The 15393-nt window shown below is 38.4% G+C and overlaps 1 protein-coding gene across 1 annotated transcript in view; it reads left to right on the top strand.

Moving 5' to 3' along the window:
- The window catches only part of NELL2 (neural EGFL like 2), a 230561-nt gene that overhangs the window by 18075 nt on the left and 197093 nt on the right, over positions 1-15393 (top strand). The window contains exon 3 of the mRNA XM_044998981.1: positions 10644-10794. Within this exon, the coding sequence (XP_044854916.1) occupies positions 10644-10794 (151 nt within the window). The remainder of the gene's footprint in view (positions 1-10643; positions 10795-15393) is intronic.

Genomic DNA, 15393 nt, shown 5'->3' with positions numbered 1-15393 from the left:
CCTCTCGTACTCCTGCAAAGGAATCTTCCATTCCCCATTCACACACCTTTGACCTTCCCCAAAATGCTTTGTGATGCTTGCAGCAGCGTTAGCCACATACAATGCTGATCTGCCTTCCCTGGGGACTCCCCGAGGGAGGGGACCATTGGGGCGTGACAATGAATCCTTTGTTTTTTTCTGAGAGAATGAAAGCCAATTTGCAGTTGTGTGGGATAGATAGGCTGTCTCACATGCTGCAAGTGGCTCTAAGCTGTAGCCCCACCAGTGTAGACTCTTCTCACATCAAAGTGACGTTTGGCCAGAGGATGGAGGTATCTAGGGCTTTGGCTACACTTGCATTTCAAAGCGCTGCCGCGGCAGCGCTTTGAAGCGCTAAGTGTAGTCAAAGCGCCAGCACTGGGAGAAAACTCTCCCAGCGCTGTCCGTACTCCACTTGCCTGTGGGGAATAACGGACAGCGCTGGGAGCGCGGCTCCCAGCGCTGGGGCTTTGACTACACTGGCGCTTTGTAGCGCCGCAATTTGCAGCGCTGCAGAGGGTGTGTTTTCACACCCTGCTGCAGCGCTGCAAATTTGTAAGTGTAGCCAAGCCCTAAGTAATCACAGTGTGATCTGGTACTGTATTACACCTGAAATGGGGGAACAGAGGACTCTTTAATACTAATCCTGACACTAAAATGTACTCTTTTTGTGGCCTGAGCCAAGACAATTAACCTTTCAGCCTGTGTTTCCCCATCTCTAAAATGGGGATGATAATAATATGTAGTGACCAGACAGAGGCATTTGTGAAGTGCAGTGTATATGCTAAAGTTCACTAGAAGGCACACAGCATTTCCCTGACCTGCAATTTACTTGGGGAATTATCCCTGGCAATGGCTGTTTAAATGCTGGCAACTGCTCAAAATCAGTTGGCCTTCACTTCTGAAGCAAGTGATTAGGGGTAGAGAAACAGATGCACCTTTCGACATGTATAAAAAAAGAGTTAGTTTAATACAGATATGCTCCAAAGAGTCATTTAAGTGACCCCATCCAAAATCGTAAGGCTAGCCCTGAGGCACGATCATGGTTGAGAGGACTCAGTACATTTCAAGGTGTAGGAGATGAAAAATCATTTTGCAGGCTTACAAAAAATGCTAAGGATGGTTATTTTAAGTACACATTCAGGAACTGGGTTTGAGAAAAGGCGCCACACAAACCCTCAGCTTAGCATGACTTTCATCAGGCTTCTGGAAAAATCTAGTTTACAGTAGGTGTCATAAACAGTTAGTTAAGGGTTAAAGTCTCTCTTGGGAGTTAAGGGAGTCCAGACATCTTAATCAAGTCCTCCCAGGTTTCTGCAGTATTTTTCATCTATTCAGTCTAGTGAGTATTAGAAAGGCGAACTAGTATTTTTTTACTTTTATTTCTGTATTGGCAATTGTGTGTTTTGCTAAAGGAATCTCTTTATTTCTATTGCTGTATTTTGCTTTTACTGAGAAAGAAAGGGGGAGGGGGAGTTCTCTCCAGGTTTATAATTTAGACTCTGTGTATTGTTCTATCCTGGTATTACAGAAATAGTATACTTTTTTTTGCTCTTTTTAATAAATTCTTTTCTTTTCTTTGGACTTGGTTAATTCCTTCTCTTGTGGAGATTCAAGGGAAGGGGAGGGGGAAGAGTGAGTTCCTCCTGAGGTTGATTCACAGAGTTGAATCGGTGTGTATCTCTCCCGAGTGGCTAGGAGAGAGGGAGGGGGGAAGTGGGCTGCTTCCCTTTGTGCTGAGATTCAAGGTGGTTGGATCTGTGTTTCCCAGGGAAAGTTCAGGGGAACAGGGAGTGTGCTAGACACTTAAAAACCTAGCTGGTGGCAGCGTAGTAGATCTAAACTAGGATTTTAGTTTAGAGGAGTCCATGCAGGTCCCCATCTTGGAACCCAACAGCTCCAAGTGGGGGAGAAGACCTATGACAGTAGGCATGTTCAGACTGTGGGCATGTTTACAGTGGGCATGTTCAGAGACTGAACACTACATAGTCATTCTCACCCTCGTATTTCATCACCTGTTTTGCAGCATGCTCCAGCATAGATATGAAACACTATTATTGATTAACATTGAATGCCTAATGTACCAACAGCTCTAATTTGCCCGGGACAGTCTCAGGTTTGCAAACCCTGTCCTGAGGAACTGTAACTGCTTGTTGTCCTGAGGCTGGGTGGTTGTTCTCAGTCAACTATCATATTGTACTATATTGTCTAGTGTTTTTTATTCTTTTGTTGTGTCACAGTTGACAATTTGTCTCTTAAACTATATATAAAATTAATAGACAGGAAAACTAATAAATCAAGCTATAATTGTCAGTCCTCAGGCAACAGAAAAGAAAGCATTACATACAGAGTGCTTTGAAAGAAATCATGAATACTTATGCAAATACAAATTACTCAGGTTAGGCATGCAAGTTAGATGCTTAATGCTGGGTTTTTTTTTTAATTCACAAACCTACATTGCAGCCCTAAAGCGATGTCCATTCTCTCAATGTGCCCAGATTGGTTTTATGCACACAGTAGCTTCTGTTGAGAAGTGCCAACTGTAGAAAAGGTTAGTGTATACAATGTGACCCATTTTAGGTGTGCAGTTGTCAGGTTTTACATATGCAGCACAAGTGGATATTTTTTCCAAATGTAGACCATCAAGTTTTACCTACAAGTATCAGAGTAAAGTGAAGTTATTTTAAATGAGAGGATATCCCTTTCTGGCCTACACATCAAGAACTTGATTGACATTCAGACTAGAGAAAGCTGCAAAGCAAGGATGATTGGAACTTCACCAGTTGCTGCATAACAAACTGAAATTTCCCCCTTGCTTTTATCGGATGTAATGATTTGGTTTCAATTCACTGTGTTCATTTAGTTTTGCTTTCTTTTAAATTTTTTTCTGTTATTGATGCCTAAATTTTCACTTATGTGTCTCTGGTTAAAAATGGAGGAAATAAAAATCAGTGGACGCTTTTGAAACAGAATGAAATCCTAGTCCCATTGAAGTCAATGGGAGTTTTGCCATTGACTTTAATTGAGTCAAAAAGTCATCCTATATGTATTAGGCTCATAGACTTTAAGGTCAGATGGGACCATCATGATCATCTAGTCTGACCTCCTGCACATTGCAGACTACAGAACCTCACCCATTCAGTCCTGAAATAGACCCCTAACCTCTGGCTGAGTTACTGACATCCTGAAATCATGATTTAAAGACTTCAAGTTACAGAGAATCCACCATTTACACTAGTTTAAACCTGCAAGTGACTCATGCCCCAATATGCAGAGGAAGGTGAAAACCCCTCAGGTTCTCTGCCAATCTGACCTAGGGGAAAATTCCTTCCCGACTTCAAATATCAGCAATCAGTTAGACCCTGAGCATGTCAGCAAGACCCACCAGCCAGATATTTGGGAAAGAATTCTCTGTAGTAATTCAGAGCCTTGCCCATCTAGTGTCCCATCAGCAGCCATTGGAGATATTTGCTGTTAGCAGTTGCAGGTCAGCTACATGCCATTATAGGCAGTCTCATCACACCATCCCCGCCATAAACTTATCCAGATCAGCCTTGAGGCCAGTTAGGTTTTTTGCCCCCACTGTTTCCCTTCCAGAACTTCTCTCCTCTGATGGTTAGAAACATTAACCTAATTTCAAGGCTAAACTTGTTGATGGATATAAACAGGCCATTTGTTCTTGTGTCCACATGGGCGCTTAACTTAAAGAATTCCTCTCCCTCCCTGGTGTTTATCCCTCTGATGTATTTATAGAGCGCAAACCTATCTCCCCTCAGCCTTCGTTTGGTTAGATTTAACAAGCCAAGCTATTTGAGTCTCCTTTCATAAGGTAGGTTTTCCATTCCCCAGGTCATCCTAATAACCCTTCCTGGCACCTGTTCCAGTTTGAATAATCTTTCTTAAACATGGGAGACTAGCACTGCACACAGTATTCCAGGTAAGGTCTCACCAGAGCCTTGTATGACGGTACTAACACTTCCCTGTCTCTACTGGAAATACCTCGCCTGATGGGACTGCATTAGCCTTTTTTCACAGTTGCATCACATTTGTGGTTCATAGTGATCCTGTGATCAACCAGTACAACCACGTCTTTCTCTTCCTCTGTCACTTCCAACTGATACGTCACCAGTTTATAGCAAAAATTCTTATTGTTAATCCCTAAGTGCATGACCTTGAACTTTGCACTATTAAATCTCATCCCATTTCTATTACTCCAGTTTTCAAAGTCCTCCAGATCTTCTTGTATGATATTTTTGTCCTCCTCCATATTGGCAATATTTCCCAACTTTATGTCATCCGCAAATTTTATCACACTCTCACTTTTTGTGCCAAGGTCAGTAATAAAAAGGTGAAATAAGATTGGTCCCAAGATTGATCCCTGAGGAACCCCACTAGTAGCCTCCCTCCAGCTGAACAATTCACCTTTCAGTATGAACCATTGTAGTCTCCCCTTAAACAGTTCCTTATTCACCTTTCAATTCTCATATTAATCCCCATCCTCTCCAATTTAACTAATAATTTCCTGTGTGGAACTGTATTGAATACCTTACTGAAATTCAGGTAGAATAGATCTACTGCATTTTCTTTGTCTAAAAAAATCAGTTTTCTTCTCAAAGAAGGAGATCAGGTTGGTCTGACATGATCTACCTTTTGTAAAACCATGTTGTATTTTAACCCAATTGCCATTCACCTCTATATCCTTAACTACTTTCTCTTTCAAAAATTGTTCCAGGATTAGTATATTAGTATACAATAATGTATATTAGTGCATTAGTATATTACAGATGGGATAAAACTGGAACCAGTTCTCCAAATCCCTTACTTGTAGATGAAATAGGTTTTTGAGCTTGGCTTTAGTTTTGAAGAACTAAATTAGGCTCAAGTGTTTTTGAAAAAATTACACCCTCCCTAGTTTTTTCCTTTCTATATGACACATTGTTACATGCCAGACATTTGGGAACGTATTAGTGGAGGGTGGGAGAGGATGGCAGGGGAAGGAAAAATTGTAAAAGACTGGTAGCTCATGCTGTATTACAAATTAGAATCTTGTGCATCAATTCAAATAAAAATTCAAGTTTTTAAAAAATAAAGCATTCCCAGTGCAGAATCAAATGAGCATCATAATATTGCAGTCTTTTATTGTAATACAAGTTTTATTCCATTTTCAGGTTTCATTACAATCATTGATACAGGAGTGAGATTCATGAATTTGAATGCAGTGTTACACTTGAGAGTGTGTGCTGCTATTTCAACCTTGTAAAGATTCTGCATGTTGATTGGCTTGCCATTCTACCTCATTTACCAAAAGAACGTGACCCTGCAAATCAGCTGGTTAGGTTAAAGAACTATGCAAAGTAAAAGTAGTGCTGGATACCTGTGTCCTTTGCAGACAGAAGGATTAAAAATCCTCTGTCAAAGTGTTCTCAGTAAAAGACTGTAATGAGAAGAGGAAATGACAATGTGAATATATGCTTATGTTACTGATTCCACCAAGCACTGGAAAATGGTACAAAATCAAACTAGCGTTATTACATTCTCCGTACTGTTATACTTTGCAGCCTTTCTCCTTCTCTTACAAGCCACTAGAATTTAATTCAGATAGTTCAGCAAATTTTCACTTAGGTGCAGAATTGATTTATCGCTATTAAAAGCTGATTGTATGCACATTACACTGAAAACACAGAGCTTGATTCATTAGCAAGTGTTCCTTAAAGGACTTTTTTGCAAGAATTCTCTTTCAGAAGTTAGGTGCATATTGTAAGTTTAGCTCCAAATAGAAGAAAAAAAACCAAACCAACCCCAAACAATTGAAGACATACCATCTGTTAGGTGCAGCTACCTATTTATTTTAATAATTATCTATTTTTATTTTAGCCAAGGAAGCATCTTATTAGTCCTTAAATATTTTGTATGCAGTTTGTTGGCATTACTGAGGGTTGGTCAGCTGGACTTCAGTGCTTCAGTTATAGAGCAGAAAATAGCATCTCTACACCTCATGGGCCTGATCCTTAAAGACCCTGAGAACCCCCTGTGAAGAATAGAGTCCTCCATTTTCATTAACATTTGTCTTCAGTGGGAGTTAAGGCTGCTCAGCACCTTGCAGGATTGGGCCATAACAGTAATATGGTACTTGGTCCCATATTTATATTGCATGTGGTTTGGGGGGAAAAGGCATTAAACTACCTATACAGTTAATTATTTGGCATCCTTATTGACCAGGATTAATATTGCATATTTTAAAAAAAATCTCTGCTAACTGCATCATTTTTCGGTACTTTTGACAACTGGGCTGTCTCAACTCTAGTAATAGATCTTTCTCCATGGGCATTGTTACCCTTATTACAAGACATTTTCATGCTGTAGCCACTAAATGGAACAATCTGAGACATGTACCAGACTATGAAATTGAATCCTCCCCCCCCCCCCCGCCATTGTCACTATAGAGTTTATTCTTGTAGAAATTGAAAACTGAGTGTTAATAACACATATGGATTTATGAATTGTTATGAGGGGTCCAAATCTCTCTCAAATGTATTTGTAGTATTATAATAAAGTTAAGCCCTCTATTCAGGTATCTCTATCAGAAGTAATTTTCTCATACAAACTGATAGCGCTTATAGTTTACATACTTTGGGGCCCTAGACTCCAATGAGATATACCTCTGCTTTAAGTAGATTTTTGTGAACTACACTAAAAATGTGTGCAGCATAAATCTCCTATGTAAATTACATGACATCACAAATTATTAATCTGGATTACATCAGAGAGTTCATTCTTCTATGGTTTTCAATGGACAGTGGTTTTCAAACCTTTTCATTTGCAGATACCTAAACATTTTTGAATGGAGATATGGACCCTTTTGGAGATCTTAGACATAGTCTGTGGACATCCGGGAGTCTGTGGACTATGGGTTGAAAACAACTGCTCTAAGACATTTGGGGATTGTGAACACGTCTGAAAAGGTGCAAATAATAAGGGGTTTTCATTAATTCATAAAAATTTACCTGTCGTGTTGAATAAATGTTGGTACACAGTTCATTTTGATACCTGACAAAGTAATCTATCAAGTAAGTACTGAGTTTCACATTTTAAGGGTAATCTAAATAAAAGATTTGCCTTATTCTATTAGAGCACTGGTCCAATTGGGTCCAATATCCTGACTCCCTTAGGAGCACTATGAAAACTCTACTGGCCAATTTTGCTATATTGTCCATGGAATGGCAGTCCTTCTTGACCCCTGCACTACTAAGCCTACACTGTGTTTTGTAAGACTTCATTACTTATATATTACTTTCAAAAGAACAGGCAGTTTCTCCAGTGTAATCAGCACAAACATATCTGCCTGTAGTAATGGTGTTTGGTGACCAGGAGATTGGCAGTTCCATATTCTGGGAGTTAAACTTGATTTTTGTCACTTTAACATGTTGGGATTCAGAGTGTCCTAATATGGTAAAAAACTGTGCAATAGCACAGAGGTCCAAAGGAGAATTCCTTTGCCTGTATTTGAGATTCAGGTACAAAGCTGTGATGAAAGCCTATAGAGGCTGGGTGTAACTCTTGTTCAGTAATGTGCCTGAATCGTGTTTTGCAAATAAAAGGAGGCCAGAAACGGACTCACACTAGAGTCCCTTTGCCCTACTCGGGCAGCACACAGAGGAGTGGTACCTCCGCCTTAAATAAGCAACTGAGGATTCCCCCACTGGTTGGCATAGAGCTGGTTATATGTGCTCCATGCCTTACCCTCCCAACATAGGTGGAAGGGCATGTGGTCAGAGCATGGGAGCAGGCAGTTACACTCAGTGCCCATGGTTTGTTTATTGACAAAAGGCCTGATCATCTGGAGCAATGGCTGTGTGCAGCTTCTTGTGACCCCAATGGGAGTTGTGGACACACATGTGTGGAGGCAATCAGTTGTGTGTATAAAGGTGCACATATAACACTTAGAGTTTTGGTCTCAAAATACGTTTCCCCATCTATAATATATTCTCTCCTAATGTGCACATTATATTGATTTCACCAATATTTTTCTTTCTTTTAATACAATTTTGTTTTTTTTTAAATGTCCACTGTATAGACTATTCTCCCCTCCCTGCATGAAGTTTTTATGTGTATAATGCCAATTTACACTAATAGATTTTACTAGTTATTGTGCATTCAAACATCGCGATGCAACAATAGACCCCAGTGCAACCCCTGTCTAAAACAGAGCAATACGGGAAGGCCTGGAACACTGTCAGTCAACCATAGTTAATATTGGACTTCACAAGCATCATATTAGGATTTGCATGTTGTTCTATACCTTATTATTATATACCAAAATATCAATTCAGATTTAGAATAACTGATCATACTTCCATTGAAGTCAATAGCAAAATTTCCAGTGAGCAAAACCAGGCCCATAAACCTTGCAGGAAGTCTATAGAAGTGCTAGAGGCAAGAGACGAGCAACATTACTGCAGTTAGTTTAATAAATTAAATTTAGATACCAAAGAAAATTTCCATCCACTCCAGGTTAATAGAACAATTATTCTCTGGTCTGAACTCACTCAGGTCTTGCTTGCTTCTGCCACCCACACTGAGTTGCAGGTTACTCCACTACTTTGAGACTTCTTGTAAGCTTTTCAGGTCAGAGATTCTTGTTTATTATATGTATTGCCTAGGAATTCCAATCGTGGACCAGGATCCCATTGTGCTCGGCATTAGAAACACAAAACAAAATGTGTCTGTATGGCGTGTGGCACTAAATAGGCCCCGGTCCTGATTGGAATATATTTGCAATGTTAATGCTAAAATAATGGACCCCTAAGCATAAAAAACACTGGCCTGACTGTCAGAGCTTCTGAGAACTCACAACTGCCATTAACTGCAGATAAGGTGGTGGATGCTTTCCCCTTCTGAAAACTCTCACTGCTTGTGTTTTTCTGCATCTTGATAGATGATTCTGTTGATTTAACCTTAGGCTGGGATTTTGTTTTTAGTTCTTCAGTCTTATCCTGCATTTCGTGTGTACCCTCCACTCCCAGTGCATTCAGTAGGAATTTTGTGTGCATTAAGAATTCGTGATAGTGGATGGAGAAAATTTCCCATGTGTGTCTTTCCTTTTCCCCTCTCTATCTGTTGGAAATAAATTGTTTATATTGCTAGAAACTGTTAATGCAGTTAAACCATCTTGTAGCATGCAAACCTATGTCATTCCATTCTGCTAGTGTCCCATGGCTAAAAATGAACATTTTGATGTAATTTCATTTGAGTTGCTTCATAATTTATTAATAGTTTCATTAAAATACCATGGATGTCTGCTACATACAGGGTGTTATATAAGCCACAATAGAAAAGACAAGAAATCATAAAAAAGGCATTTTAAAGGAAAGTTTCTGTCTCTTGGATCCACCATGTTAAAGAAAAATGGACCAAATTTTAGCCCTGGTGTAAAAACTTGGATAAGTTTGGCTCAAATTTCTGTGGGTTATAAATTTCTGCATCTCCTCTATCCACATTTACAAAATATTTATTTTCAAAATAATAAACATGTTTGCTTAGGGATGCAGAGTACAACTTTTATAGGTACCTCTTAAACCTTAAAAACGTGTTTCCAGAATAATGAAGTAAGCTTGTTGTAATCTTCCTGTATTGCCAACTGAGAAGTCAGCATTTACATTCCAGTTGGTTGTCTACTGCTGATGTCATTGCATTAGTGCTGGTCAAAATGCAAAGACAGGAAGCTTATGAACTGATTTAGATTTGACCCGGTTGATTGCACACTCCGATGAATTCATTCTTTATATAAAATACATATCTTAAATATTTTCCTAGTATAATGCATTATGAAAAACCTGGGAATTGTTTCCTCATTTTGATCGTGTGACACCTTGTTCTGTAAATTTGGCTCTGTGGGACTCAAAGTTGGGCTCTTTGTACTCTGCTAACGTTATGTGCAAATTAGAATGAAGATCTACTCCACACTGTATTGTTGTTGTTTGCGTTTGGATTCTTAACAATTTCATTTTTACAGTTAGTCTCTGGCAAGCATACACTCATGTGTGTGTACATCAGCAAACTGCCCAACACTAATTTTGGTGATCTTTACAAATTTTATATTGAAAGGTTTCGAAAGTTGTGTTTTAATCCATTGATAGTAAACCTTTTGAATTGAGTAAACCTTCTGTAAAGACAAAATTAATTGTCCTTTGATACCATGCAAGCTCATTTTTGTAGAAGCCATAAGATCAGGGTTCAGGTCTCACAAGACAGCTTAGGCTCATATCAAGTGTTGACACTTTTTGTGGTAAAATGTAGGAGAGCTGCATTGTTAGAGGTGCCGTACTTTGGATGAGATATTAAAGGAACCATCTGTCCATCTATGGAGAAGTAAAAGAGCCTAAGGCACTTTCTTAAAAAGAACAGGGGATAGCACTTGTGTCCTAGAAAATATATCCTCTTTCATTAAAACAGGCTGTGCTGTCCAGAGCTGTTTGTAAGCTATTATTGACCATAATGTGATGGCTGTTCTTGCCTATTTGTCACTGTACTAATAATATGTAACTTGTTATTTGGTAAGCTCTGTGGATTTAGAGTGCTATTTAAAACCAGAGTCTATTCTCAATGATTTTCTGTTTCTTTTTTAGATACTTCAAGAAATGTAAAAGCATCCCCAGAGACAGCTGAAGTCTTTTTTCAGAAGTTAAGAAATAAATATGAATTCACAGTTTTAGTGACTCTAAAACAAGCTCATTTAAATTCAGGTGTTATTCTTTCTATTCATCATTTAGATCATAGGTAAGTACTGCCACCTATATTTCCTGTATTATTCATATACTGCTAAATACAAATACATGCCTTAATTAAATCAGAAAAATAAGCTCAAGAAAATGACGGTAAGATTTGTTGTGCAGAAGATCACTTTCAAGCAGCTATAGTGTAAGGCAACACGCACTATGCAAATTAATAGATATTCAAAAATCTAAATCCGCCAACAGAATGTGGAACAACTGTCACTCTTTAAATGTCTCCTGCTGCTAAGGGCATAAAAAGCCATTTCGCTGTTGTTGATCATAACATTATGTGCCAGATACCCAGATGGTGTAAATAAGCATTGCTCCATTGTAGTCAATAGAGCTATACCAATTTATACCAGCTCTGGATCTGGCCCTATAACTGTAACATTTAACTAGCTGGCTCATAAGTTTCTAAAGATAGTAAAGATTTCCTCTCGGTTATGGACATACACCTATAAAAACTTGTACAGTAGTTTGTAAAGAACACCTTTTAGGTTTGAAAGACATGAAGCATTTGAGGTTTAATTCTTTCTGATAGTATAATCACTGTTTGAGATATAGAAGGGATATTCTCTATATTTTCTGTAGCAGCTATAGCTACTGAAGCTAGCCAACCTCTGGTTCTATGAAAGGGTAAGAAGGAATTTTAAAAACCTGCAATTTTTTCCTGAATAAATTAGTCATCACCCTGGCAACAGATCGTCTCTCCCTCCAGTGTGTAGACCATTAATTTTTTTTCTGATATATTACTGTAATACTTCTCTACTTGATAGTTGTGCTATTAAATGAAACAGTTGTATATATATATGATTGTAAAAAGGCTGATTATAAAGTAAACTTTCATAATAGGATTACTATTACTGGAAAACTGGTATATTACTAAATACAAGGGATCAGATTTCAGTATCATAAGGGCAATTCTCCTTCCCCTTCTTTTCAAACAGTCCCAAAACTTGGAACTAATTTGAGGTTTACATTTTTTTTATTAACTACCCATCTCCCCCATTGTAGCAGGACCAGCTGTCTCCTGGGTGCTTCCTCATGGTCTGGGGTGGCTCTGTGTTGCCCTGTCTTAATTTTCCCTCTCAGGTAACCCAAGGACTGTATGCTAGGCTCTTTCGCTTCAATAATATGCCTCCTGTTCTCTCTCCCAACTCTTCCATTTTATTACCTCCTCGTATATCATGTCCATCATTCGTTTGCAAAATTTCTCTGGATAGCAATCATGTCTTATGTTTGTTTCAGGAGGTGCCTAGCACACATTTGGATAATTAAATAATAACTATAATGAAAAGGATGTGTTAATTCATCTAGGCCAATGAAGGATAATAACATTATAAATAACAGTCAGCACGGATTTGTCAAGAACAAATTGTGTCAAACGAACCTGAGAGCTTTCTTTGACAGGATAACAAGCCTTGTGGTTAGGGGGAAGTGGTAGATGTGGTATATCTTGACTTTAGTAAGGCTTTTGATATTGTATCTCTTGACCTTCTTATAAACAAACTAGGGAAATACAACCTAAATGGAGCTACTATAAGGTGGGTGCATAACTGGTTGGAAAATGGTTCCCAGAGAGTAATTATCGGTGGTTCACAGTCAAACTGGAAGGGCATATCAAGTGGAAACCCAAAGGGATCAATTCTTGTCCAGTTCTGTTCAATATCTTCATCAATGATTTAGATAATGGCAAAGAGAGTACACGTACAAAGTTTGTGGATGATACCAAGCTGGGAGGGGTTGCAAGTGCTTTGGAGGATAGAATTAAAATTCAAAATGAGCTGGACAAACTGGAGAAATGGTCTTAAATAAGTAGTATGAAATTCAATAAGGATAAATGCAAATTACACCACTTAGGAGGAACAGTCAGTTGCACACATACAAAATGGGAAATGACTCCCCAGGAAGGAATACTGCAGAAAGGGATCTGGGGGTCATAGTGGATCACAAGCTAAATATGAGTCAACAGTGTAACACTTGCAAAAGTTGGACATTAGGAAAAACTTCTAACTGTCAGGGTGGTTAAGCACTGGAATAAATTACCTAAGGAGGTTGTGGAATTTCCGACATTGAATATTTTTAAGAGCAGGTTAGACAAACATCAGTCAAGGATAGTCTAGATAATACTTAGTCCTGCCATGAGTGCAGGGGACTGGACTAGATGACCTCTCAAGGTCCCTTCCAGTCCTATGATTCTACGATTGTTCCATACATTATATCTTCATTTGCTTTGTCCAGTCTAGTTTTAAATATTTCACCACTTCCCTTGGGAGAATATTCTACGGCCTAATAGATCTTGCTGTTGGGAAGCTATAACGATGAATTCTTAAATGATGGGACCTAATTCAATGGCCACTAAAGTCAATGGGAGTCTTTCCTTTGACTGCAATGAGCATAGGATTGGGCTCAGCAAAAATATAAACAAGTAGAATTTGTGAACATAAAATTGGATGTTTGCTAAAGCTTATAATATGTATTTTCTTGTTCACAATATTAGGAAGTAAAAATATTGTCAATGCATCTTAATGATATTTGCCATGTTTAATTATGCTAAAGTGAGGAATGACTTATTTAGTATTGATGAAATTGAGATTAAGGCTAGCACCTTTAAATCTCATTAAGTATCTTTTATGGTTTTGATTTTTTTTATGGATGACAATAAAGATAATTGAATGTATGAGTTAAAAGGAAACATTTATTCTTGATAAATGTAGATTACTGCTTCTTCACTGTCAGATTTTAATTTCTCTTTGCAGCCCCCTCCTCCTTGTACAGAGACTTGTCTTTAACAGGCCATAAGTTCTTACACAACTTTTAGTGAACTCTCTCTGTCATAAAAACATTCACAGTTGGAAGAAGAAGTAACCATGTAAGACGTGATTCTCCACTCCACTAGCTTTACATTGCAGATTATGATTACGATTATTAATTATTGGTTATATTATTTTAGCGCCTAGGAGTCCCAGTCGCGGACCAGGACTTTATTGTGCTAGATGCTGTAAAAAGATAGTTATTGAAGTCAAAAGAATTAAACTGGCATCAAACCAGGGCAGAGGAGAATCAGTCCCAGACTGTCTTCATTTATTTACAAAAATCTGTACCATCACTCACCTCTTTGCAGAGATCAGTGTAGAACACCTGCAGGCTGGCAAAGGAGAATGGAGTTGGAGATGGCCAAGGGAAATAATCAGTTAATCAACATAAGCGGCTTTGTCCATTTTTTTTAATTTATACAACAATTCCATTTTTTAACAAATTTTTGCCTTTCATTGAGATGGCAAATGAAAAGAGAATGTGAAGGAATAGAGAAAGGCATGTTTTCTGTATTAATAATTTAGGAAAGATGTTTAGATATCTTTTCTAAACATAAACCACACTAACACACATAGGTCCAGATCCTCAGCTCGGGTAAATCAATGTAGCCACAGTGACATCACTAGAGATATGTTGATTTACACCAGCTATGGATTTGCCCCAATTGTTTATTACCATTTGATTTTATGATTTATTTTTTCTTTAGCTATTTTAGATGGTTTCCTTGATTTATTCCATCATATCCAGACCAGCGTTGTTTTCAACTCTTTCTTTTCTCTTTTGCCGGTACTATTTTGTAGGGCACCACTTCTTAGGACTTCTAGAGTGGGTCCAGTCCTGCAAGTTTCTGCATACTTCCTGAGATGCTGACTGCCCTCATCTAGTATTGACCACTATGGAAACTAAGGGCACTCAGCACCAGACAGGATCATTCCCACTGTGACTGCACTTTTGGACCTCCATCCTGCATTTGGATTCATGTGGATGAATCCTTAAGCCTGTACAATCCTATTGATATCAGAGGGGCTTCATACAGACACAAGCAGAGGCCTGTGTGGATCTGAATGCAGGATCAGAGACACGGATACTTGATGTAGCTGTCCTTTGTGGCTGTCACCGTGTAAGGTTCTAATCACAGCTTTCAGAGGGATGTATTAGGTATATGGTCATCTTCTGTTGTTTTGTCAGCTAAAGGGAATGACATGCTTTCATTTTTCTTTTAGCTGGCAACTGAAGTTCTCAGTGTTTAAATTTCTTCCTTCCTTCCCCTTCTATGGTGACTATGTTTTGTCTGATATTTTCTACTTTCAAATTGGTTTAAGCTGATTTTAAAGCGGAACTATCTAAAAATATCTGTTAGCTGTTACTTTCTGATCTCCCTACTTGCACCCATGATTAGTCCTTTTTTCCCACTGACCTGAAATGACTGGAGAGTTCAGAAAATGGCAATCCTGGATGCAGTTCAGAGGTTGTACTTTAGGAAAAAAGCTATTTTAGTGTCAGTAAATCAGAATTTCAGAACTATAATCATATAGCTGAGTTCCAGGCAGCTAAATACCTGTCTTTGTGAACATTCATGTACTGTTATAGGTAGCTGAGACATTTCAGTTACAAATGCTAACTTTAACTGAGGAAATAATCTGGACTGTACATGCACTGCTGAAAATTGATTTTATTTTACAATAAGACTAAATATTTTGAATGATGTGACCAAAGTTGTTGTCATCTTTGTTCACATAGCAGCTTGAAAAGCAACATTAAAGGTTGACATCCAAGCTTGTAATTC

This window comes from Mauremys mutica, chromosome 1 (assembly GCF_020497125.1).
Source record: "Mauremys mutica isolate MM-2020 ecotype Southern chromosome 1, ASM2049712v1, whole genome shotgun sequence".
NCBI classification, from domain to species: Eukaryota; Metazoa; Chordata; order Testudines; family Geoemydidae; genus Mauremys; species Mauremys mutica.
Note: the sequence above shows the minus strand (reverse complement) of the source record. Positions and strands in the feature narration are given on the sequence as shown.